The sequence below is a fragment of the Drosophila kikkawai genome, chromosome 4 (assembly GCF_030179895.1).
Source record: "Drosophila kikkawai strain 14028-0561.14 chromosome 4, DkikHiC1v2, whole genome shotgun sequence".
Lineage (NCBI taxonomy): Eukaryota > Metazoa > Arthropoda > Insecta > Diptera > Drosophilidae > Drosophila > Drosophila kikkawai.
In genome coordinates this window covers 226107-253618 of record NC_091732.1, presented here as the reverse complement: position 1 = coordinate 253618, position 27512 = coordinate 226107, and the positions used below count along the sequence as shown (strand labels likewise).

The following is a 27512-nucleotide window of genomic DNA, read 5'->3' as shown; positions in this document are numbered from 1 at the left end:
TGAAAGAAAAGTATAAATGCCGTACCGACAAATTTTCTGCCCGCGAGGATAAAGTAGTATTAATAAGTGCGGTCAGGGCGAAACCCATAATATGGGCTTAAAAAAGTTCCTCCTAATCAAGTAATCGTATGTATAGGGGCGACGACCAGTTTTCCTTTTCTCCTTCAGCTCTTTAGCGGCGAAATATATTAAGAAAACGCCAAAATCCAATCCGGTTGAATTCATCTTTATTTGTGTGCAAACAACAAACAGCTGTTCAGTAATACCCTTTTCATGGCGTTTCATGACTTTTCCTTAATTATTTTGGTCACACTGGTTACCGAGCCAAATAAACAGCGATTCCGCTATAATAGGATCTTCCCACACACCGTCAAAGCGCATCCACCGTCCGTTGAAAAAACGGTCCATAAGGTTTTGCCGTTCCGAATTTTCTCAAATGGACCGGCATCAAAGAGATGAAAATTTTACCAACACTACGAAAATGTATACAAACTTGGCGAGGAACAAATGAAAAATGGAATTTAAAATGTCGCGCCAAAGCTACAAGCATGCCCAAAATAGTTTTTGGCGGTTTTTTTTTATTCTTGCCCCAAAGTGTCCCCAATTGCTACTATTTAATATAAAACGCCTACTTCTAAATTTGTTGTTTATAGATTTGGGAAGCCTATACTGCCTTTTCACACTCTTAGAGGAATCTGCTCTTTGTTAGAGAAAAATCATTAGAGAAACTCAAATTCCTCGTCATCTAATTCATTTTCATCCCAACCGTTCCTCACAGATGAGTGGGAAGACAGTATTAGCTGATATTTTCAGCCGTTTGTATGGGAGCAGCTGTTTTTAGTTGTAAATATCGGCTAACTGTCCGATACATCGCCGATATTTCCAGTAATTCAGTCGTCGAGGGAATACCAAATACGTAATTAAATATTTTTCGATAAATATTCTTATTCTTTGAGTGTTCCCTATTGAACAGTACCCAGAGCGACGAAACAAATTTAAAGTCTAGTACTAACATGAGGTAAACATTTTGAACGTAGCAAATTATCAGATTTTCCAAGGCTTCATTTTAATCTATCTTGCTAAGTATAAAGCGAACTCTGTTGGCCCTAGCGCCCCTATCGATTAAAATGCAAGAAATTTTATTTATATATGGATTTGCATCAAACGGTGCGTTTAGCAGAACAACATGGACTGATGATGGATTTCTTTCAATAGTTCTGCGTATGATCTTTGATCATAATGCAAGATTTTATCTATCATGCGTAAAAAAAGTACGCAACCTCTGTTCGTGTGTCGATGCTTGAAACATAAATTAAAATAATCAAGAGAAGAACGTAATTTGTTTGGAAATATAAATTCTTAATGACGAATTCATTGGAATCTTTAATTATTTTTTAAAATGTAGTATTTATTAATAAATAGTTAATTGCAAAATTATTTATTATTTATTTTTGCGGTCATTGATTCATAATTTTATGGATCTTTATATTGGTGGAAATAATTTATACGATGGCGTAATATATCATAAGCGTTTCCAAAAACACACCTGATAACTGATGTTCTGCTGAACCCAGCTCTTGATTCGTAATTTTATTTATTATATATTTATATATATCATAGATTTGAAATTTTATCGTTTTAAAAATAAAGGTATTATATAGTTAGTTTAATTCTACCGATAGATAAGGTTATTGTATATAAATAACAACAAAATAACAACTTTTTGGTGTTCTTCGCCTATATATTAACCTATATTACATGGATTAATTCCTCGGTCAGCCAATGGAGTCCGGGGAATGCCATTTCCGATCATCTGAAATTCACAAAAGAGCACAAATTATAATTAAATAAAATATATCAAAACCGTTCAAGTTAGTGAAGTAAAATATCTTTCCACGAGTACATAAGTACGTATAGATAAATCAGTCCTTATCGATCTTAAAAACCGATTAATTGATTTAATTAGCCACGGTGGATTTAGTCATTCAGTCGATATTTTCAGCGATTTTATGGGAACAGTTGTATATAGGTCGTATACGATTTAACGTTGTTTTTACTTTTTAGCAAATATAAATTCTGTTTAGCAACATAAAAATTAAAGATCTTTTAAATTCTTGTTGTGAACTTGCGGTTGGTTTTTGGTTATTTGAAGGGGGACGCTGTTAGCTAAACATTATTGCGTCTATTGTTATCGATTGCGACAATCTGACAATTGTAACCGGGTTTCACTTGGGAATATAAGGAAAATGCGCGCGTAGTGTATGCGTTATATATGCAGTTGCCTTTAAGTGTTATAAGGCTTATAATAAATATATTTTTCCAATTTGAAGGTGTGGTCACACTGTATGACAAGTCACTTTTACGTGTGAACGAATATTACAAATTACTACATATTATACATATGTACAATTAATTGACCAATATATTTTGGTATCGGACGACAACTAATCATGATTATCACCGTAAAAAACCTTCAACAGCAAACGTTTACAATTGAGTTTGATCAGAATAAAACGGTAAATTTTATGCATGTGTAAATACTTGTTATTACAAATTTTTAATACATATGTACATATGTATGTAGTTTGATGTATATGTATGTATGTGCATTAAACATAATTTTAAGCTAATTTTCTTTGTTATTCGGTTGTTTAAAGGTTTTGGAACTAAAAAAGAAAATATACGAAGAGCGCGGGGCCGAGTATATTGCTGAAAAGCAAAAATTGATCTATGCCGGTGTTATACTGATTGATGAACGCACCATTAAATCGTATGATGTGGATGAAAAGAAGTTCATAGTGGTGATGTTAACGCGCGATGCATCAGCTCGACAAACTGAAACAGATACCACAAACAAAATCCCTAAAGATTCAAAGGTTGCAACAGCGGGAAATGTTGAAAAATCGGAGATTAAACATACTGAAGATTTACCACGCAGGGAAGTGTCTCCCACCACCGCTGCCGTTCCTCCTCCAAGGCCAATATCCAATTCTGATTTAATTGGTGAATTGGCAAATGCAAGTTTGCAATCACGTGCTGAATCGAATTTAATTATGGGCGATGAATATAACCAAACTGTTCTATCCATGGTCGAAATGGGTTATCCGCGTGAGCAAGTGGAGCGTGCCATGGCTGCGAGCTTTAATAATCCAGAGCGTGCCGTGGAATACCTTATAAATGGTTTACCTGCCGAGGACGGTAACCTATTTAATGTCAACGAAGAAGCGATAAACCCAAGTTTGATTCAAGTTTCGGGTCAGAGCAATATTTCAGCAGCATCAACAGGCGAACGTCCAACGGAATCGAATTCAGGTAAAAACAATAGTATATGTATATCAGGGTTCAGCACGTTCGTCAAATTTCCTCTCACACCGATAGCCTAAATCAGTGGTCGGCACGAACCTGTTCCGCGGACCGGGCCAATGCACTGGTTGGTATTTGATATTAAAGCAACATATGGTTACCAGGATGAAATTAATGGACATTTTAAAATACAAATAATTCAACTAGTTGCTAATTTAGCATGATGGTTAAAGCCACAGAGTCAGTGCTAAATATTTGTCAGCTTTCTGACCTACAGTACTGCACACTAGTTTGTAGGTGGGGATATACTAGTTCCAAGAGAACTACCGCTATCTTTTTTACTAACCCTTGGCAATGTAAATGTTACTATCAGTTTTTGTAATGATTTTGGGCTAATCGTGGATATGCTTAATTTTCAGTAAATAAAACAACCATTTTAAATTCTAAATAGACCAACTTTATATTCTCAATACCATACATTATTATATTAATTTTGTTCTTGCCTTTGTCGTGAAAGAATTAGATTCTTAATACCAACCATTTCTAAATTAATTCTTGTTCTTACCTGTTTCGTCAAAGACTTCCTTAAAATTTTTAATTATTGAGCAATTTGTTACTAAATTATAAATCAGATCATTTCGGGAATAAACCCTATTAAAAGCAACTTACATTTCTTGTACCCCGGCTGGAATATCATACACTACCTGATCATCAACTGACCGACTGAGCTAAACCAAAAACTAATGTCAGGAACACGAACGAGAACGAAGGGGTGGCTAACAATAAGTGTATCAAATCGTACAATACTAACTAACTAGCAGTCATAAAGACTGGTACAGAGTAAATAGCCCTGACTAAGTATGGCTGGGTTGGAAGGTCGTTACGTAGTAGACGGCTTCTGCTGGAAAGCCGTATCAAGTCCCTTTCTAGAGGATTTGGATGGGCAGAGAGTTTTTCCTTGTAGGACGTTTTTTTTTTATTTCGTTCTTAACTGCAGAAATGCCGAGATCCCTGTGGATATTTTCATTGCGAATATACCATGGTGGCCCCAGTGAAATATCGCGCTGCAATATTCTCGATGCTCGAAGGCTGTGCGAATATCGGATGTTATTCTATTAACTTGCTCGATAGTTCTATGCTTTTCTCTGAAGCCAAAATGAGCTGGGATGATTTTGTGAGCTCCCAGATAAGGAATTATGTGCATTAGAAGGCATTTTTCAAATAACTTTGACAAGCATGATAGTAAACTTATTGGTCGTTAAGATGACGGAATCGTGTGGGCTTTTCTGGTCTTCGGTATCATTATAATTATAGATTTTTTCCATTTATTTGGGTAGTAGCCGAGACTTATGATCCCATTGAAAATTTTACAGATGACCTCAATAGCACAATTCGGAAGTTCAATTTTCATTTTTTGAGTTATTAGGTCATCGCCGGGATCCCTTTTCAGTTTCAGTTCCCTCATGACCTTCGTGATCTCGTTTGGACGAAATGATGCTGGAGATTCTGTTTCAGTTTGGATTTGTGGTAGTTCAAAAGGATTTGCAGCAGGGGTCGGCTAGAAAACGCCTTGGAGATGTAAGGCAAAAGTTTCGGCTCTGTCTTTGTCGCTGCGGGCCCAGGTGGAGGAGTCGACGTCGGCTTCAGTATTAAGCTGGGGGGCTAGCTGAATGTGGGAACTCACATACGCGAAGTCAATTAGATCAGGTATCTTTCTGGGGTCTGCTGGCCAATATGTGGGGCTACCAGGGGAAATGTAGTCCAGTTTATTTTTCCCATTGATGATGTGGTCGACGTGGTTTACATTTAGAAATTGTGTTAGTTCAAGTTCATGCCGTGAGACGCCGTTGGCATTCCACGTGGATATACCTAGATTGGACATTGATTATTTTGACTGTTGTGCTACAAACTACTGTATAGGAACTGCAACTTGTAGATCGTGTGAACTTCATTCTTCTTTAGGCTTTTATTATCTGGCTCAAGTTCGACTTTGAAAAGTGGTTGCGGCTTTTTGTTTTTGTTGATAATTTTGCTAACATTCTTGCCTTTAACGGCTTCTAGTATCTCAAAGGGGCGACGTCTGGTTCAATTCCTTTTAGCAGAACTTGCAGTCCCTGGCTGCTTTTTAGTTGGTAGGTGTAAAAGTTCTTTTTTTATTCTTCCAGATATTTAGACACAGCCCGGAAGTGTTCAAGTGCGCAACAATTTTGTTGACCAGGGCATTTGAACTTTTATGTTATGTGGGCTGAGCTTACGCTTAATTTGGATGTAGCGATCCATGCCAGTCTGTATGGCCGCAACCTCTTGTTGCTTATCGGAGCTCACGGTTTTTGTTACCATTGAATTTGGTGCTGCGATCAATTTCGCAATATCAGTTGTTGATTTAGTTGTTGTTTTCGCTGCGTTTGCAGAAATTGCAGCCCTGCTTGTTGTTGTTGCGTCTTCCATCGAAGCCGGTGGTGGTGGGGTTTGGCATTGATGGCTCCAAGATGTAGGAGTTGAAGTGAGTAGGGCGGGAGCGCGCTTTCTTGCCATCGGCGGTCAGTAGAGCCGGGTTGGGCTTGGTAGACGTTTTTTCTGCTTCGATATCGCGAGTTGAGAAATACGTAAAACAACCGTTTCTTTCTACGCTCATTCTTTTGATCGCCACTTATTATTTTGAGCTTGTTACTTTGCAGCTCAAAAACATGTCTCACGCACTAGTGTCCATATGTCATACGTACTGAAGGGCTTGGCCTAACTTATCAGTACGTAGTTTAGAGTTTAGAATTTACCTTTTCACCATGAAAAAAAAAATTATTAAACAAACACCGCGTAGCGGTCGTCCGTAGCCACGTCTGCACTCGATGAAGATCGAATGCGAATTAATCATATCATATCATAAATCATAAATTTTGTTAAGGGGGGTACTTCCTTATGTGCGAGGTGGTTCGACGTTCGTCATTCAAGGGAGCACCCATATTTTATATTAGGTTCAACGTTCAGCCAAGTGTGTACCCATGTTCGGCGTTCATTTACCACCATAAGGTCACTTAAGGAAGTATCCATAAACGAACTAGCTGGATAGGTTTTTTGATATTTCCGGAAACCATGCATACTAGAGCTGAAAATAAATTTTCAGTACATCGATTTTTTCTTAAAAATTCTACGAGCAAATATTTTATAATTATAATAACTTTAATACCGAATACCAAAATTTTTGGAAAGAGCACAAATTTTAAATAACGAGAAAGGAAGCTAACTTCGGCACGCCGAAGTTTGTATACCCTTGCAGATTGCTTTTCATATTTATATTATAAATTATAATGCCGAAAACAGACACTAAACAGAGTTTCATAACTTATACTTATTATGTTTACAGTTTGACAGTTACAGTTATACATTCCCAGCTTTACATTTTCTCTACATCTACCGATCGCGTCTATGGCAGCTATATGATATAGTTGTCCGATTTTCATAACATTTATACCAAAATTCTGAAATAATAACAAAAGCTCATATCTCAGAGTAGATGAACATACGTTGAAAAACAACGAAGTTATAATTTTTTTCCTATTAATTTCCCGATCGTTCCTATGGCAGCTATAAGATATAGTCGTCCGATTTTCATAAAATTTTTACCAAAATTCTGGTATAATATAAAATGGCCATATCTAAAAAATGGTGCAAAAATCTTAAAAAACAGCCAAGTTATAATATTTTTTCTAAAAATGTATCAAACATTTGTATGGCAGCTATATGTATAGTCGTCCGATCCGGCCCGTTCCGACATATATAGCAGTGAGAGTATATAGAAGACTATATGCAAAGTTTCATTCAGATAGCTTTAACATTGAGGGACTAGTTTGCGTAGAAACGGACAGACGGACGGACGGACAGACGGACGGACTGAGAGACGGACATGGCTAGATTGACTCGGCTGTTGATGCTGATCAAGAATCTATATACTTTATAGGGTCGGAAACGTCTCCTTCACTGCGTTGCAAACTTCTGACTGAAATTATAATACCCTGCAAGGGTATAATATGTAAAAAGGTTTAACTTTTCCACGAGTTTACATACGTATTGAACTTTTTCGATTAAATCGGCTCGGATTACTCATATAGATCTCTCGCATAATTAAAAAAAAATCTATCAATCGCTTATAGAATCGATTTTATTTCCAGTTCTATTTTCCACCCAAGCTCGAAGCGCGTTTCCTTATCCAAAAATGCAATTGCATAGCCTAGTGTAAGTGGGCTTTAAAAACTGCACTGTCCCAAAAACGCAGCCCAATGTAAATGAACCTTAGCTTGTTATGACAATGAGTATTTATTTTTTATTTACAATACTCTTTTATAGATCCATTTGAATTTTTGCGAAGCCAGCCACAATTTCTTCAAATGCGCTCATTAATTTATCAGAATCCACATCTTTTGCATGCGGTTTTGCAGCAGGTGAGTTTTTATTATAACGATCTGTTTGTAGGAATCTTCACAATATTTTCACAGATTGGTCAGACAAATCCAGCACTCTTGCAACTGATATCAGAGAATCAGGATGCGTTTCTCAATATGCTAAATCAGCCAATTGAAGGAGAAACAGACTCGGGTTCCGGTGACTCAGTTTCTCGCGTTCGTAATCCCACCCAGATTTCAAATATATTTGCATCTGCAGATGCGCAAGAAGAAGAAGGGAGAGGAACCATGGCTGCTGGACGAAATCCCACCGATGCTACGGAAAACTTGGATTTTGAACAACAGCCACCAGGAGCTGGAGTGGCAACCATCCGCATTAATCCCCAAGATCAGGGAGCAATAGAAAGGGTATAAGAAAAACTAAATTTTAAATATAAATAAATGTTAACAATTTTTTCCTTTTAGCTAAAAGCCCTTGGATTCCCAGAGGCACTTGTATTGCAAGCTTACTTCGCTTGCGAAAAGGATGAAGAACTAGCTGCTAATTTCTTGCTTTCATCTAGCTTTGATGATTAAGATTTTGAAAATATGTAAAAAGTAACTAAAATACACAAAATACAAGAGATATCGTTACGAATAAAATTATAAAGATTATTTAAACTGAAAATGTAAATGTCTAACCACAGGATATGTCTATTCCGTAACATCCCCGTCTAAACCGGTTTTCAGACGCAGTCTACCCGTGTGAAAGGTGAAACTCCTCGTCACACAAATCTCCATTCACCTTCCTGAATCCTAAATAGCTGTGGCTAATCCAAAACAAACAAGAAAGGAAGCTAACTTCGGCACGCCGAAGTTTCTATACCCTTGCAGATATTATTTCATTACATTTTACCTATACTTATTATGTTTACAGTTTGACAGTTACAGTTTTGCATTCCCAGCTTTATATTTTATCTACATCTACCGATCGTTTATATGGCAGCTATATTATATAGTTGTCCGATTTTGATGAAATTCATACCAAAATTCTGAAATAATAAAATAAGACTATATCTCAGAGTAGATGAAAATACGTTGAAAAACAACGAATTTATAATTTTTTTCTATTAATTTTCCTAATTTTCCTATGGCAGCTATATGATATAGTCGTCTGATTTTCATAAAATTTTTACCAAAATTCAGAAATAATATAAAATGGTCATATGTAAAAAATAGTGCACATATGTTGAAAAACAGCTAAGTTATAATTTTTTTTCTAAAAATTTATCGAACATTTGTATGGCAGCTATATGATATAGTCGTCCGATCCGGCCCGTTCCGACATATATAGCAGTGAGAGCATATAGAAGACTATATGCAAAGTTTCATTCAGATAGCTTTAAAACTGAGGGACTAGTTTGCGTAGAAACAGACAGACGGACAGACAGACAGACAGACAGACAGACGGACAGACGGACATGGCTAGATCGACTCGGCTGTTGATGCTGATCAAGAATATATATACTTTATAGGGTCGGAAACGTCTCCTTCACTGCGTTGCAAACTTCTGACTGAAATTATAATACCCTGCAAGGGTATAAAAAGTATGACTGAAGCGTAAGCGTAGGAGTAAAATCGGTTACCTTTTGTTAGTCTAAGTTCATTCTGCGTTTTTGAAAAACGTGCTTTACTAATCTTTAAAATTTTTGCCAACGTTCCAAACAGGCATTTATGGGCCGGGCCAGAAGAGGAATCTTTCGGCGGCCAATTATAAAAACGCCAGCAAGCAAATTTAAAAACAGCGTCAGTCACAAACAAAAAATGTTGCGCCAGGCCTAGAGAGTGGCCTGGTAGCACTCTGTTATTTTTCCCGGTTCATTCTTATCCGGAAATCGAATCTGTTAAACTGGCTCCAGCTGGCAGTCCGCCCCCTTCATGTTGCGTATCGATAGGTTCCCCGCGCCCATCGATACCCATGGATAGGAAATGCTTTTTCTAAAAAAAAAACCATACATCACAAATAAAGAAAGTAACACTTATATCCGAAAAGTTTATTATGTAACCAGTATAATATATTATATAAATATTTCTTATATAAATTTAAAGGGTTCCGGCATTAAATCGGCCTTGTTTTTAATATTAATCAGTAAAAGGAGTGTAATGCCGATTTTAAAGCCGATAACTATATGAAATGTCCATTTTAAGATATTATATAGATTTCTTTGGAACACAATATGGATATTTTTACTAGTTGTTTACTTTATTAAATGTAGATATTTGGATAAATAAATAAATATATATTTTCATTGTCGTCATATATATTTAAACCTTTTTGTTTATCTTATAAATATATATATTTAAATTTATATTTTCAAATATATATATTTATTTACGCATATTTTAAATTTATATGTTTACTATTTTTATTTATTTATTTATTTTATATAAATATTTTCTCAGTGTAAAATATTCGTTGTAAATACTTTTGTCGTAATTTTTTAAGAAGTTTTATTATGTAAAATCTTACAAATTCTCGTAAAAAAATATTCTCTTCGTACGTTTGTACAACCATTTCATAATTCGTTAAAAATGATTTCTTTAATTGATTTGAATATAAAATACATATATTTGTTAAGTCTAAGAAACGTTGATCAACTTAAATCGAGTTTCTGAATCAAGATTTATGGCTTAATATTAACATATGATTGATTATATAACATACCAAGTCTCCGGTTTAATAGGTAAACTCTTAGAACTTTAATTTTACGGAAAGAGATGCCTCAACTAGTAATATTAAAAATAAATATTAATTTTTTGTCTTTTTATATATTAATCAAAAATTTGCAAAAAGTATCGAAATGTAATTTACTGTGGTACTTAAGGTAAATTAAAACAGTTCTCTTTCGATTTTAGCTCAATAAAATATTCGGAATATTTCAAAATTTTAAAATTTTTTCTAACATCTTTATAAATTAAACAAGAAAGGAAGCTAACTTCGGCACGCCGCAGTTTGTATACCCTTGCAGATTGGTTTTGATATTTATATTATAAATTTATATACAAAACAGAGATTCATTTATACATTTTCTCTACATTTACCGATCGCTTCTATGGCAACTATATGATATAGTTGTCCGATTTTTATGAACTGTATACCAAAATTCTAAAATAATAAAAAAAGGTCATATCTTAGAGTAAATGAAAATACGTTAAAAAGCACCGAAGTTAAAAATTTTTGTCCTATTCATTTCCTTATCGTTCCTATGGCAGCTATAAGATGTAGTCGTCCGATTTTCATAAAATTTTTACCAAAATGCTGGTATAATATAAAATGGGCATATCTTAAAAATGGTGCAAAAATCTTAAAAAACAGCCAAGTTATAATTTTTTTTCTAAAAATGTATCGAACATTTGTGTGGCAGTTATATGATATAGTCGTCCGATCCGGCCCGTCACGACATATATAACAGTGAGAGTATATAGAAGACTATATGCAAAGTTTCATTGAGATAGCTTTAAAACTGAGGGACTAGTTTGCGTAGAACGGACAGACGGACAGACGGACATGGCTAGATCGACTCGGCTGTTGATGCTGATCAAGAATATATATACTTTATAGGGTCGGAAAGGTCTCCTTCACAGCGTTGCAAACTTCTGACTGAAATTATAATACCCTGCAAGGGTATAAAAAACATGTAATTGATTTATTGCTATTCGTATAAGAACATTAGAAAAAATATTTTTTCTCTCAAAAACAAATATGATTTTAAAACAATCCACAAAAACTGTTGGTTTAATCTTTTGGGATCATAAACTCTATAACAAAATGTAAGCTCTTATTATATACATATGTTATATCCAACATTTTTTAGATTTGAAGGAATCTGTTGTTAAATAAGAAGTATGGCTGCTTGAAACTCACCATCAGTTTATTATACTGAATGTAATGATATTGCCATGTATATAAAAAAGAAAATGTACAGCTATTGCAAAACAAATAAAAAAATATTTCTAATCTCCTCTTTTACTAAAAATTTAAGAACATTTAGGTTTCAACAATGTTGGTATACATTTAGCTATATTTTATTGCCAACAAAATTTACAAACTTAAACGGAATTTAGTCAAGTATACTTGAAATATATCTCAGAAAAATAGATACATATGGAAATAAGGTTGTAGAAGTTACAACATACTATGGGATTCGATTTTCAGTTTGTTGGATAAAGAACAATTAAAGATCCCTGAAATATTAAAAATGGAATTGGATAGCACCACATTAAGATGGTCAAAACTCCATGCTAAGCTGTATAAACGATTTATATAAAGAGAAAAACATTTATAAAATCTATTAAAAGTAAAAAAAAAGATTGATAAGTAAATATATATCTTCAGTCTATGGTAAATTATTTTTGTGCACATATAACTAGATAAATACCTATACTACTATGAAACAAACAGCTAAGTTTCGGGTTAACATGATTTGTGGGGGCGAAAGGTAGCATGTTAAAACAAACTGCGTGCGAAAGATATGATATTAAAACCAATTTCGATAGTTCCAGTTCTTATAATTTTAAGATCTGCTGCTTTACACGTTCGGGAATATTTGAGAGACCACTAAGCAATACTACCCTTGTACCCAATGAGTACAGGGTATAAACCAAACCCAAAAGGAGCGACACGAAACAATTATGTGTTGGAAAAAATAACTTCTGATGCTTTTCATAAGTTCTCAGATAATTTGGCAACTCTATGATATAGTTATCCAATTCTATTAAAATCTAAAATATTATTTTAAAAATCGAACAAAAACAAATTTAAAATCGGAATTAATAACTAGGTTTCCGGCTTATCAAACAAAAAAACCTATCTTAATGAGGTGAGATAAAGGATGATGGCACCTTCAACTACACAAATTTCTAATACCATAATTTAGATAAATCGCAAAATTAATAAAAAAAAAAGCAATTTAATTGATTTCTAATTCGGCACTCTGGTAAGTCTTTAGTTTCAAGGCTGTATATTTTGCAATTATAGCATAGCAGTTGTCAGCAGATTTTCAAGTTTCGAAGTTATGAGAAAATTAAATAGTTTAGGCATCGGAAACATCAATTTTATTCAGACAAACAAAAACAACAAAAATTTTAGTTTATAAAAATTGTATTTTCACCATTTTCCCTCAACCGAATAACCTCTTCTTGAAGCTTTCCTTTTAATTGTTAATGCGATCTATTTGTTAGGGCACTCGCAAGCTGATATTCAAATATCTTTTAATATATCATTTAATTACACTTTTAACTACGTACAGTACGTTTCTGTAGATTTAGTCGTTTAAAAGTTAAGGGAAAAACAAGAAAGGAAGCTAACTTCGGCACGCCGAAGTTTGTATACCCTTGCGGATATTATTTCATTACATTTTAACTATACTTATTATGTTTACAGTTTGACAGTCACAGTTTTGCATTTCCAGCTTTACATTTTCCCTACATCTACCGATCTTTTATATGGCAGCTATATGATATAGTTGTCCGATTTTTATGAAATTTATACCAAAATTCTAGAATAATAAAATAAGCTTATATCCCGGAGTAGATGAAAATACGTTGAAAAACAACGAATCTATAATTTTTTTTCTATTAATTTCCCGATCGTTCCTATGGCAGCTATATGATATAGTCGTCCGATTTTCATAAAATTTTTACCAAAATTTAGAAATAATATAAAATGGTCATAAATAAAAAATGGTGCAAAAATGTTGAAAAACAGCAAAGTTATAATTTTTTTTCTAAAAATATATCGAACATTTGTATGGCAGCTATATGATATAGTCGTCCGATCCGGCCCGTTCCGACATATATAGCAGTGAGAGCATATAGAAGACTATATGCAAAGTTTCATTCAGATAGCTTTAAAACTGAGGGACTAGTTTGCGTAGAAACGGACAGACGGACATGGCTAGATCGACTCGGCTGTTGATGCTGATCAAGAATATATATACTTTATAGGGTCGAAAAGGTCTCCTTCACTGCGTTGCAAACTTCTGACTGAAATTATAATACCCTGCAAGGGTATAAAAATTATATGTAGAAGGAATGTTTATCAACTCGATATTCAATTTTTCGTGTGTGTAAATAAGTTACCTTACGCACACTCTTAGTGCTCAACGTCAATGAGGGACGGCCGTCCATAATCATATTTTGGCCAATTTCCATAAAGATTATATAAAAACTTCCGAACTGATAAAAAAAACAAGAAAGGAAGCTAACTTCGACACACCGAAGTTTGTATACCCTTGCAGATTGGTTTTGATGTTTATATTATAAATTTAAATGCTGAAAACACTCACAAAACAGAGTTTCATTACATTTTACCTATACTTATTATGTTTACAGTTTGACAGTTACAGTTTTACATTCCCAGCTTTACATTTTCTCCACATTTACCGATCGTTTATATGGCAGCTATATGATATAGTTGTCCGATTTTCAAAAAATTTTTACCAAAATTCTGAAATAATATCAAAAGCTCATATCTCAAAGTAGATGAAAATACGTTGAAAAACAACGAAGTTAAAATTTTTTTCCTATTCATTTTTCGATCGTTCCTATGGCAGCTATAAGATATAGGCGTCCGATTTTCATAAAATTTTTACCAAAATTCTGAAATAATATAAAATGGCCATATCTTAAAAATTATGCAAAAATCTTAAAAAACAGCCAAGTTATAATATTTTTTCTAAAAATGTATCAAACATTTGTATGGCAGCTATATGTATAGTCGTCCGATCCGGCCCGTTCCGACATATATAGCAGTGAGAGTATATAGAAGACTCTATGCAAAGTTTCATTCAGATAGCTTTAAAACTGAGGGACTAGTTTGCGTAGAAACGGACAGACGGACGGACGGACGGACAGACGGACGGACAGACGGACAGACGGGCATGGCTAGATCGACTCGGCTGTTGATGCTGATCAAGAATATATATACTTTATAGGGTCGGAAACGTCTCCTTCACTGCGTTGCAAACTTCTGACTGAAATTATAATACCCTGCAAGGGTATAAAAATGTGAAGCCCATATATGAAATACTAAAAAAGTATTAATTTATATTCAAAATTTTAATACGCCCTTTAAAAAATAAAGTTATGCAGTCAAGTTTAATAAAGAACATAATTATTTGCATGTAACTAACATTTGAAGATTAAAAAAAATCAAAACGCAAAGCGCAAATAAGTATAATATAATTTAAATTCCCAATTTCCTTTGAAAGTTATAAAATATAGTTGTGGAATTTTCATAATATCAATATTAAAATTTTAGAATCGTAAAAATGCCATACTCGAAGAATGTGAAAATATGTTGATAATTGTCGAAGTTAGACTTTTTTCTTGTAATTCTTCGATCGTTCCTATGGCAGCTATAATATATAGTCGTCCGATTTTCATAAAACTAAATATTACATTTTGAAATAATACAAAATGGCTACAAAAGAAAATAAATATTCGTTGAAAAAAAAAGTTATAATTTTTTTTCTAAAATTTTTCAGATAGTTCCTATGGCAGCTATAGGATATAGTCATTTGATTTTCATTAAATTAAATACGAAATTAGAAATTAATACAAGATGACCATATCTCAAAAACGATAAAAATTCGTTATAAAACAAAGAAGTTGTAATTTTTTTCTATTAATTTCCGGATCGTTCCTATGGCAGCTATATGATATAGTCGTCCGATTTTCATAAAATTTTTACCAAAATTCAAAAATAATATAAAATGGTCATATCTAAAAAATGGTGCAAAACTATTGAAAAACAGAAAAGTTATAATTTTTTTTCTAAAAATTTATTGAACATTTGTATGGCAGCTATATGATATAGTCGTCCGATCCGGCCCGTTCCGACATATATAGCAGTGAGAGTATATAGAAGACTATATGCAAAGTTTCAACCTGATAGCTTTAAAACTGAGGGACTAGTTTGCGTAGAAACAGACAGACAGACAGACGGACAGACAGACAGACGGACGGACAGACGGACGGACAGACGGACATGGCTAGATCGACTCGGCTGTTGATACTGATCAAGAATATATATACTTTATAGGGTCGGAAAGGTCTCCTTCACTGCGTTGCAAACTTCTGACTGAAATTATAATACCCTGCAAGGGTATAAAAACCATATTAAACAAGGGAAATATGTTGAAAAACCGCAAAATTATAATGGATATCTTTTAATTTCACCATCGCTATATATTTATACCCTTGCAGGGTATTATAATTTCAGTCAGAAGTTTGCAACGCAGTGAAGGAGACGTTTCCGACCCTATAAAGTATATATATTCTTGATCAGCATCAACAGCCGAGTCGATCTAGCCATGTCCGTCTGTCCGTCTGTCTGTCTGTCCGTCTGTCCGTCTGTCTGTCTGTCCGTCTGTCCGTCTGTCTGTCTGTCTGTTTCTACGCAAACTAGTCCCTCAGTTTTAAAGCTATCTGAATGAAACTTTGCATATAGTCTTCTATATGCTCTCACTGCTATATATGTCGGAACGGGCCGGATCGGACGACTATATCATATAGCTGCCATACAAATGTTCGATATATTTGTAGAAAAAAAATTATAACTTGGCTGTTTTTCAATATTTTTGCATCATTTTTGAGATATAGCCATTTTATATTATTCCAGAATTTTGGTAAAAATTTTATGAAAATCGGACGACTATATGATATAGCTGCCATAGGAACGATCGAGAAATTAATAGAAATAAAATTATAGCTTCGTTGTTTTTCAACGCATTTTTATTTACTCTGAGATATACGTTTTTTTTATTATTCTAGAATTTTGGTATAAATTTCATAAAAATCGGACAACTATATCTTATAGCTGCCATAGAAGCGATCGGTAAATGTATAAAATATATAAAGCTGAGAATGTAAAACTGTAACTGTCAAACTGTAAACATAATAAGTATAGGTAAAATGTAATGAAACTCTGTTTTGTGAGTGTTTTCAGCATTTAAATCTATAAAATAAACATCAAAACCAATCTGCAAGGGTATACAAACTTCGGCGTGCCGAAGTTAGCTTCCTTTCTTGTATAATTATTTTTCCGATTTTTACTTAAATTTACTTAAGTGAGAAAAAACGTATTACTACTGGAACTCACATATAATGCATGACGTGCTTTTGAGTGAAATCAATTAAATTTGCGCAAAACACATTTCTCTTTAATGATAGATGCAAATGGTCAATGGTCACCTTATGTTGCTCTATTTGCTGTTAATAGCAACCATTCGTCGAATAATTGCCGCTTATTATTGTAAATTTATTTCCCCTTCAAGAAATGTATGTTTTAGCGCAGTCAAACCAATATCTCTGAGTTTTTCACTTCCTTCGATAACGTAATTGTAAATGGGCTTTTACACTTAAAAATTCCTAAAGATAATTGAAGTATCTATAGAAATACATTACATTAATTAAATTTGGTTGGGTCTAAAACGCAAAAAAAATTTAACTATAGCCTTTAAAGATTCAAAAAGGAGTATACCAACATTGTTGAAAAATATTTACAAAAAAAAAATTTTAATATTATTATATTTATTATATTATATTATATTTAATATAAATAAAAATATAGTAATATATAATTTAAAAAAATGAAAGAAATTGTCCAAGTTTTTATAATAAATATTACTGGGGGTTCTTTAGCAGCTTTTGGTCATGTTTTTCAATCAAAGTACACCTCTTAAAATTATGCTGAAATAATTATTTTTAAGGAGCCTTAAATAAGTTATTCTCAAAAATAGCTAAATCAATGGGTACTCATTGTGTATTTTTTATTTCAATGAAAAGTTAAATGAAAATAAAATAAAAATTGAATTTGATCTTCGATATTTTTTTGTTTTACAAATATGATTCTTCATATAGGTATACATATGCAGAAACGTAGTGTTTACTGTCTATTTCTTTATATATGTATGTATATAAGAACATCATTTTTACGTCTTACAATTCCTATTTTTACCTATTAGGGAATATCTTTGTTTTAAGACTAATGTAATACTACAGTTATATATATTTTAAGTATAATAAATATTTATTTTGTTTATATATATTTTTGTATTTAAATAAAATTTGTCTAGGTATGTATGATTTATGAAACAATTTTATATATATTTATCGTTTGTGCGATTAAGTTATTAGTCTCTCACTCGGTTTTGAATTTTTCGATATCTTAATTCGATTGTTTTAAATAAAATACAATTAAAAAATATACATGTTTTTTCCAGCCTCTATTGCATTTTTTGACTAGATTCGTTAATAATAATCCATTGATAATGAACATAATAAATAACACAGATTGTAACGTAAACCTTAAGGAAATCAATATACTTAGCGTTTTTTAACATTCTATGCATTATACATTATTGTATTATAAATATTAAGTATGATTGACTATAAATGTATAAGTCTTTTTATTCACATGAATCGTAAGCTTTATATATATATATATTCATATATATACTTGTATGTATATGTATACATACATATATTTTGTGTAGGTATTGATAGGTAGGTATTGATTTATGTATGCTGGTGTCTTAAAATTATTGCTAATTTATCAGTCAATTTTTTTTTTTTTTGAATTTTTGTTTTTTTTTTAGAATTATATGTTATTACATGTAATATTATTATTCTTAATTTTAATTCAAACGCCTTATTATGCAGTTTAAAAATTGTACTAGAAATAAAGTTAATATTTGAAAGAAATGTTTAAATAAAGTTTTTTTTCCTGAACTCATATATACGAGTTAAAAAGCATATATTGTGTAGTTCTCAGAAAAAAAGAAGGCACAAAATTGTAAAAATTGTAAACATTTGAAAACCATTGGGCATAAAATTTTTAATTTTTTTTTTTTTTATTTTGATGTAAAGATTTTGAGCTTTTTTTTAAGTCCATGTCAAATCGCAAGATAGGATATAAGAACACGACCAAATATAATGCTAGAGCCTAACAAAAAATCGAAAATATGTACATACCAGAGATCTGCATTAGTACACCCCAACTACAAGTACACCACATACACAAAATATATTTTGTAAGCTCGTGCCTTATAGGGTTTTCCCACACACCGTCAAAGCGCATTCACCGTCCGTTGAACAAACGGTCCATAAGGTTTTGCCGTTCCGAATTTTCCCAAATGGACCGCCATTAGAACACATTAAAATCTAACAACGGTTTGTTTGGCGATAGTTAGGCGATAGTTTTACGGTGCAACTCTGAAAATTTGACCATCACTACGAAAGTGTTTACACACTTGGCGAGGAGCAAATGAGATATGGAATTTAAAATGTGGCGCCAAAGCTACAAGCATGCCCGTAATAGTTGTTGGCGTTTTTTCTGTATATTCTTGCCCCAATATGTCCCCAATTGTTACTATTTTATATAATGTACAACAGCCAAAATAGTTGGTAAATGCTCCATTTCAAATTTGCAACTGCCAATTCGACAGTCTTTGTTTACGTTTTCATGAGCCAAAGCTGATCGATCAGCTGTTCGGATGGTGAATGCGCTTTGACGGAGTGTGGGAACACGAGTTTCACTTTTTTTAAAAATCCCAAACGTTCCTCACAAAACTTTTAAATTGAGAATGTTGCGCATAAAAGCAACAGAGTACATTTTTGAGTAAGCCTTTTGCACCGAATATTTTTGTACGTTTTCTGTGCCCCACTCACAAACATTGTGGTGGTAAAATATCGCAAAAGCATATTCTGTATTGTTGGTAACATCTGCACTGCATTTTAAGCAAGTATACTTGTGGTGCTTCCATCAGGCACCGGTGCCGATTTCTGATACATACATATGTTCTTGCAAAAACAAAAAAGTTATTTTGTAAATTGAAAATTGCCTAGTAAACTTGTTAACAAATTTTTCATTTAATATAAATTAACTTAAGATGTGCTCAAAATTCAAATTAAAAATAAAAATGCGTAATTGCTATACATTTTGCTCGGGAACCAGTCAGACCAAAGAAATTAAAGAAACTGTATGAAAAATGTGACACCGAATTGAAGTGAATTAAAATGCCCTTTGTTGGTCAAATACCATATTAAAGACTGCATTTATCAAAGCCACTTTTTCTTCGCGGGAACAAAATCACAGCTGTTTAGTTATGTTGCTCGCAACATTTATATAGTTTGATCACTACATTTTTCGCTCGCAACATGTATCGTATGTCAGTACCCGAGAAAACTAGCGATGAGAAAGTTATTCTTATTTCTCTCTTCGCTGCGTTTTTTCATATGGAGTTTTGCTGGTAGAAGAATTTTTACAGCGGGTTTTTCTTATCTTAGTACAATGCTTAAAAAAGAAACACTGTAGGAGAAGCCCTTAAACTAATAAAACTTTAAAAGCAGTCTGAATTGGGAAATTTTACGCTTAAAACATTTTTAGAAAAATAAAAAACCAAAATTCTAATCAAAAAAACAAATATTTAGAGTGGTGTAACCTCTTAATATACTGACCAAGGATTATTCATGTCTGAGCAACACGTATTGGTAGAAGTTGAAGAAATTCAACATACGCAGAAACTTTATCGTCTTATAACTCACATGTTTATTAACCGCTTTTACTTAAAAGAAAAAATAAAACGAGCAGAAACTAAAGATTAATATTACACCTTAGTAACGGCGTTTCATGATTTGTAGTGGCTGAAATGCCCCCTTCTGTCTGTTACATCATTTTCTGTTGGCACTAACGTAGAATACTATTGCTTCCATTATCAATAGATAATGGAAAGTAATTAATATACTTCAAATTTGAAACACCATTAAATATGTGTGCATATATGCAACTTTTGCAAAAAAAAAAAAAAAAAAATCCTAACACATAAAACGAAGAAAAATAAAAAAATATTTATATATAGGTTAACCTAGCCTAACCTAACCTTTTAGAGAAATTTCAAAAAGCAATTTCAACAGTATGTTATATATTCGCATCAAAGCCGGTTAATGGATTATTTTTAGAACTGTAAAAACATTGGGCGTACTATCGATACTATCGATAAAACATCGATGTTTCCAAAAAATTAGAAACAATTTTATTTCGCATTAAAATAAACTGTAAACAATGTCTACGTATTTTCGTAGCAAATTTTAAGTTAAAAACAAATATATACAAAATTTATGTTTCATATAAAGATAAACCGAAATTTTAACTTTATTAAACAAAATGATCTAAGCATCTAATGATTATCGTTTACAAAAATTTTTAAAAACATCAATATACCGATGTTCGCATCGATATTACTCTGCCTCTAGATATCGATGTTTCCACAGCTCTCAAGTTAAAAATATCATTTTCCATTCCTGTAGCTCTTGATAACACCTACATATCTATATTTAATTTCTTTGAATTGAAAAGTTAGCCCAATATACGCATTGCATGATAAACTATTGAATTACAAATGGGGCAGACTGCTTCCAAGGAAGCACAAATTTGATTAGCACATTCCATGCAGAACATATTGTGACCGCAGGGCACTAAAGCAGTAGTCACTTGATTCTCATTGCACACACAGCACTCGCGATGTATTACAAACTTGTCGGTGCTGCCCGATTGCACTGGTTGAATGGCAACCTGTGCTTGTGCTTGAGCTTGTGCCTGGGCTTGTGTTTTTTGCTGCTGGTTCGGTTCCCTTAATGTATGATGTACAATTGTTTGCTGCTCTAAGAGTGAATCTGTGGGACTTACAGAGTTTGCGGGTGAACACTGGTGATGATGATCTGTGGATAATACGATATTCGCCGACTGACTCCAAATGCTTGGCGAGTCTCCGATTCCCTCATCCACATCAATAGAATCATTTAGATTTTTCCATATATTTAAAATCTCTGGTGGCGTATTGGCATTTGTACTGTTATTAGTACTTTTTGTAGAAGTTGTCGATGATGCTGACGAACACGACCTGGTTAGTATGTTGTTCGTATTGGGGTTTGCATGATTTGATGTGGATGTAGCTAATATTGAAGTAGGCAAGGCTTTACTTGTATTCCGAAATACACAGTTTTCAGCCTTTGTTTCATTTCCCATTAGCTGATTATGTTTCCCAGCTGAAATTCCCGAAGCCGTTAGTGTAGGCGACATTAGTTCAGTATCCGAAATATCCTCTTGTTTCTTGTAGCAATCGTTGAGTTGATAGTTTTGAATTATTGGCTTCATTTGATGAATTGAATTGTGTGCATAATCCTGATGTACGTTCTTGTATATGGATGTTAATAGTTCGGTATTTAAATCATCGTTTAATATTTGTGTTAATGAGTTCATAGTATTCGAATTGATAAAACTATTCGATTCCGCGGCCGATGACGATTCACTACCCAACACTGGATATGAACTAGATCCGGTTCCCGTTCCTAATCCGACACCAGTCCGGAGGGCAATGTGTGCTTCGATCTGCTTTCGCGCCGAATTGACATTATCTGGCAAGCCGGTTACTTCGAAGATCGGTTCCTTTTCCCGTGATGGTGTCACTATGTAAGTCTGAGTCTCTTGTTGAATGTGCTTTATTGTGGCACCTTTGGGGCCAACAACAAGACCCACTACTCTGTAAGGTACACGTACCTGTATCGTTATCTGGCCGGGCAAGCACGGTGGACCGGATTGGAGGCGAGGTACAGCACCGATACCGGAACTGGAAGAGGAACCGGAACCGGACCCATTCACACATCCGCCAACTGCAACTCCGCCGCCTCCGCTGCTTGTATGGGCATCTGTTGTCAAAGGCTTCCTTGATGCGCGTATTAAGCTGAAATGATCAGCAGCTGAGAGTATTTCACGCTTCGCCTTACTTACGTCCTCCTTGCGACCGGTCACTACGAATACTGGTTCCTCGCCGCGAACTGGCGTCTTAATATATGTGTTAGTTTTAGCCCTTAACGCCTTTATTTTGCAACCTAAGGAATAGGAATTCGGCATTTAAGTATTTCTCTTGTCAGTAAAGCAGTCGTTTAGTTAGTTTAAGACAAAACAAAAAAGAAAGTTAGCTTCGGCACGCCGAAGTTTGTATACCCTTGCAGTTTGCAATTGGATCATAAAGAATCGATCCACTCTGGTCAAATTAAGAGAAAAACATTAAAAGGAAATATTTAAAAGCTGTTTTTTAGACAGGAAATAATAATTTTGTTTTGATAAAAAAAAGTTTAATCGACTATAAAAAAACTATATTTTAGATTTGAAATATCTAATATAATAAACATTAAAAAATGTAAATGCTGAAAACCCACACAAAACAAGTTTCATTACATTTTACCTATACTTATATTTATAGTTTGACAGATACAGTTTTACACTCGCTACTTTGTATTTTTCTGTACATCCACTGATCATTTCTATGGTAGCTTCATATATGATAAAGTCCTCCGATTTTCATTAATCAACATCGACATCGGAGTTGATTTGATTTGTCCGTGTATTTGCCTGTATTTTATTTGCTGGTCTGTTCGTTAATATATTTGTACACACTGTGTATTACATATTTATACCCTTGCAGGGTATTATAATTTCAGTCAGAAGTTTGCAACGCAGTGAAGGAGACCTTTCCAACCCTATAAAGTATATATATTCTTGATCAGCATCAACAGCAGAGTCGATCTAGCCATGTCCGTCTGTCCGGTTTTTCGCAAACTAGTCCCTCAGTTTTAAAGCTATCTGAATGAAACTATGCATATAGTCTTCTATATGCTCTCACTGCTATATATGTCGGAAAGGGTCGGATCGAACGACTATATCATATAGCTGCCATAAAAATATTCGACAAATTTTTAGAAAAAAAATTATAACCCAGCCGTTTTTTCACCATTTTTGCATTATTATTGAGGTGTGGCCATTTTATATTATTTCAGATTTTCGGTTTTAATTTCATGACAATCTGACAACTTTATCATATAGCTGCCATATAAAAGATCGGTAGACGTAGAGAAAATGTAAAGCTGGGAATGCACAACTGTAACTGTCAAACTGTAAACATAATAAGTATATGTAAAATGTAATAAAATAATATCTGCAAGGGTATACAAACTATAGCGTTCCGAAGTTAGCCTCCTTTCTTGTTATATTATTAAGATACTTTAGAACAAAACAAATCGTTTATAATACATATCGATTTTATTGCTCTCAACGCTTTTTTTTTTTGTCGAGCAGTGAGTACAATCTGTCGATAAAGGGTGTAGGGAAATACATTCTTAAATAATTTAAAAATTATCAGAGATTACTTACCTTGCCTACCGACTATTTCGGCCACATGCTCTGAACTGGGCACTGGAACACATTCAGTCATGTTTTGTGATTTCTTGGAACGATCTTCTAGAGGTACCATACCGGTACCGGTTCCCGTTACTGTGGGCAATAAAAAGCAGCTGCTAGATGACGATGTTAAAGCCATATTACTATTATCCGTTTTCGAATTTATATTGGCCATTTCGTAGTCACTTTGTACAGAAGCCAAAGGTTGAACAGACTGCTGTTGGACATAGCATGCCTGATTGTCATTTAAGCCCACCAATGATAATTCCAATGCCAATTGCAATGTTCGTGGATCCTCTGATAAGGATATTGGCACAATAGATGATGTATGATGAACTTTTGGCTGTTGTTCAGCCATAAGTTGATGTACAGGATTCATTTTTATATTAATATCGTTCAAAACCTTTAAAACGACTTAGACTCTACTTCTCGTTTTTAATGTTCCAGATCCTGTTATTCGAAAGTGATGAAATAAGAATAGATGCTAAGTTCAATCCACCTTATTTTGGTTAGACGTTAGTGTATTCAGCCACATTTTTCAGTAAAAATCCTAATTATGTTTTGGGTTCCTTCATTGATTTTCTGCGATAAATAAACGGAAAAATTAGTAAAGTAAGTTTTTGTTGTACATACAAATGTTTATTAAAGAGCTATACGTATATATGGTATATGTACATTTCGTCAACGTTTCATCAATAGCCGACGTTTTGTTGATGATTCATCGATGAATCGCCATACAAACTATTGATGAATTTAACATGGGCATGTCATAGGCTGTCATCAACAGCATTTCATCGATGAATTGTTGATGAAATACTGATGAACTGTGGTACTGCACGGTATTATGTATGTACATACATATGTGTGTACATACATGTGTGTGTGTGTTTTGGCACTGACGAACCTCTCCACCGGACAATAAGAGAGGACAGTTTGCATTCGGGTCATGATGAACACTTTGGGCAAATAATAACTTTCCGCTATCCAAAATTTTGACATTTATGTACTTTTATAGATACGTCACTACCATTCACGCGAACCGTACTGGAATACACCGCGCTCATCATAACCAACCCCTAAACTTACAAATTTTGTATGTCAGTCACCCCTTGTAACTTATTTTTTGCCGCTGCCCCTTCCTGAATCAAATGTATACATATCAATCATATACACCCAAACATAAATGTTTATTCGAATTAAGACATTCACTTTATAACTTTTATTTGGTTTTCACGCAAGTAATAAAACTCCGTCAATAAACATGTTTTTTTTTTTAGTGGTTAACCAAAATTTACGTATGTATGTATTGTATGTACACCAGGAAAACTTCGGGATAGCGCCAGGTACACATTCTTTAAGATCCACAGTCCACGCCTTTTGTTATACTCATTCAGTGACATTGAGTTTAAAACATAAACAATTTAATGTATATCAACAGTAGCCAAGTCAATATATTTATATATAAGCGAATGTATGTTTAAATCATTTGTTTAATGCGCACCAGAAATTCCATTACATTTAACATTGCCGGCTATCAAACAACTAGAGCGGGAAAATAATAAATAATAATCCTGTAGAGCTGCAAAAAAATCGATGGAACTTCCGATAGTATCGATAGTGTGCCGCCGGTTCCCGTCTTCGATATTTTTCAGACTATCACGCGATGTATTACTACTTCGATTGGATACGGAAAATTTAATATTTACTTATTTTCTCTTTTTTTTCGACAGAAATATTCGAATTTTGGTGGTTTCGGTGTTCCGGTGGTTACTTAAAAATGGATAACGAGGGAAAAAGTAAGTGGATACAAAAGATATTAAGAGATTAAATTCATATATAAGGTTGTCAAAAAAGTCTTGCGCTATTTTCGCTAGGTGTCTTTGCAAGCGCGTAGTTCTAGTTTTATTCGTCGCATCGGTTTACACTAGACCTTTTTGGAAAGCTCTTTCCACGCGCTAACATTAGTTTTATTTATGGTTGTTTGTTTTTAGTCGTTCGTAAGTTATAGCGCCGCAAACATGAAGCAAAATAAAGAGAAAATAGTCATATTTTACAGTACTACTACGGTAATGGCAAAAGTGCATTTCATGCTGCCAATAAAGATAGTTTCAACGTTTTCGTTCTGGTGCAGAGGTATTCGAAGAAGCGCCACGCTCCGGAAGGCCTGTCGTCGAAAATTGCGATAAAATCGCTGAATTGATCGAAAGAGACCGGCATTGTAGCAGCCGTAGCATCGGCCAAGAGCTGGGCATGAGTCATCAAACCGTTAAAAACCATTTGAAGATGCTTGGATTCAAAAAGAAGCTCGATGTATGGGTGCCACACGACTTGACGCAATAAAAATATTTTTGACCGTATGGATGCATGCGAAGCGGATGGTGACTGGATGGAAAACAATTGAAAATTCTATAAAAATATCGTAAGACTTTTTTGACAACCTTATACAAAAGTCGATCTAGCCATGTCCGTTTGTCCGTCTGTCTGTCTGTCTGTTTCTACGCAAACTAGTCAGTTTTAAAGCTATCTGAATGAAACTTTTCATATAGTCTTATATATACTCTCACTGCTATATATGCCGGAACGGGCCGGATCGGACGACTTTATCATATAGCTGCCATAACAGATGTTCGATACATTTTTAGAAAAAAAATTATAACTTTGCTGTTTTTAAACATTTTTTCATAACTTGTTAGATATGGCCATTTTATATTATTTCAGAATTTTGGTTTTAATTTTATAAAAATCGGACGAATGATATAGCTGCCATAAGAACGATCGGGAAATTAATAGAAATAAAATTATAGCTTCGTTGTTTTTCAACGCATTTTTATTTACTCTGAGATATAAGAATTTTGGTAAAAATTTCATAAAAATCGGACAACTATATCTTATAGCTGCCATAGAAGCGATCGGTAAATGTATAAAATATATAAAGCTGGGAGTGTAAAACTGTAACTGTCAAACTGTGAACATAATAAGTATAGGTAAAATGTAATGAAACTCTGTTTTGTGAGTGTTTTCAGCATAATATAAACATCAAAACCAATCTGCAAGGGTATACAGACTTCGGGGTGCCGAAGTTAGCTTCCTTGTTTTATAGATATATTGGATTCTGGTCGCGATGATAATTACGGCCATTCTTGTTTCCATAATTTATTTCCATGAGAACCATACCGCCGCAGCTCGTCAAGAGCCTGAGGACCATACCGCCGCAGCTCGTCAAGAGCCTGAGGACCATACCGCCGCAGCTCGTCAAGAGCCTGATGACCATACCGCCGCAGCTCGTCAAGAGCCTAAGGACCATACCGCCGTACCTAAATGGTTCTCAATGTAATTTTCGGGAGCTGATGAGCAAGATTAAACACCCAGGGAGGCTTCGATCTCTGCGATGAAGAAGCAGAGATATATGAACAAATTTTCAGTTAAAATTTTGTTACGTTTTGAAATTATTTTTCTTTTTTGTTATTCTTGTTGGACAACCAGTATTCATTTGTATTATTTTTATTACATATATAAACATAGTTCAATAAATA

General features: G+C 33.9%; 3 protein-coding genes across 9 annotated transcripts in view; 1 reads left to right on the top strand and 2 right to left on the bottom strand.

The window, feature by feature from the left end:
• Positions 1-21544, bottom strand: part of Syt7 (Synaptotagmin 7) — a 35371-nt gene extending 13827 nt beyond the window's left edge. For both annotated transcript variants that reach the window (XM_041776689.2, XM_070287624.1), the window contains exon 1: positions 21430-21544. The gene's annotated coding sequence lies outside the window, so the exon portion shown is untranslated. The remainder of the gene's footprint in view (positions 1-21429) is intronic.
• On the bottom strand, positions 1577-25528 carry LOC108072471 (RNA-binding protein MEX3B). Of its 6 annotated transcripts, XM_070287622.1 has the most exons (4): positions 25066-25272; positions 23953-24561; positions 22300-22631; positions 1577-1813 (listed from the first exon to the last, which is right to left on the bottom strand). In XM_070287622.1, exons 2-4 carry the CDS (start codon positions 24356-24358, stop codon positions 1745-1747), a joined length of 807 nt encoding a protein of 268 aa, XP_070143723.1. In that variant the 5' UTR covers positions 24359-24561; positions 25066-25272; the 3' UTR covers positions 1577-1744. The 6 variants fall into 6 exon arrangements, with proteins under 6 accessions (XP_070143723.1, XP_017019120.1, XP_017019123.1 ...); XM_017163631.3 differs by lacking the exons at positions 1577-1813; positions 25066-25272 and adding an exon at positions 25481-25528 and having other exon boundaries at positions 20670-22631; XM_017163634.3 differs by lacking the exons at positions 1577-1813; positions 25066-25272 and adding an exon at positions 25496-25509 and having other exon boundaries at positions 20670-22631.
• On the top strand, positions 2335-8367 carry Rad23 (UV excision repair protein Rad23). Its single transcript, XM_017163639.3, has 5 exons — positions 2335-2516; positions 2658-3312; positions 7645-7739; positions 7794-8108; positions 8166-8367. The coding sequence occupies exons 1-5, from the start codon at positions 2451-2453 to the stop codon at positions 8274-8276; spliced, it is 1242 nt and encodes a 413-aa protein (XP_017019128.1). The 5' UTR covers positions 2335-2450; the 3' UTR covers positions 8277-8367.
• Positions 25529-27512: the final 1984 nt, after the last annotated feature.

What these genes read in the sequence shown, in the direction of transcription:
- Rad23 (XM_017163639.3), top strand. Translation starts at nt 2,451, where the DNA reads ATGATTATCACCGTAAAAAACCTTCAACAGCAAACGTTTACAATTGAG. An exon ending in AGTTTGATCAGAATAAAACG is followed by an intron (nt 2,517 to 2,657) that starts GTAAATTTTATG and finishes GGTTGTTTAAAG; the next exon opens with GTTTTGGAACTAAAAAAGAA. An exon ending in ATCAGGGAGCAATAGAAAGG is followed by an intron (nt 8,109 to 8,165) that starts GTATAAGAAAAA and finishes TTTTCCTTTTAG; the next exon opens with CTAAAAGCCCTTGGATTCCC.
- LOC108072471 (XM_017163631.3), bottom strand. Translation starts at nt 24,358, where the DNA reads ATGAATCCTGTACATCAACTTATGGCTGAACAACAGCCAAAAGTTCAT. An exon ending in CGAAATAGTCGGTAGGCAAG is followed by an intron (nt 22,632 to 23,952) that starts GTAAGTAATCTC and finishes CCTATTCCTTAG; the next exon opens with GTTGCAAAATAAAGGCGTTA.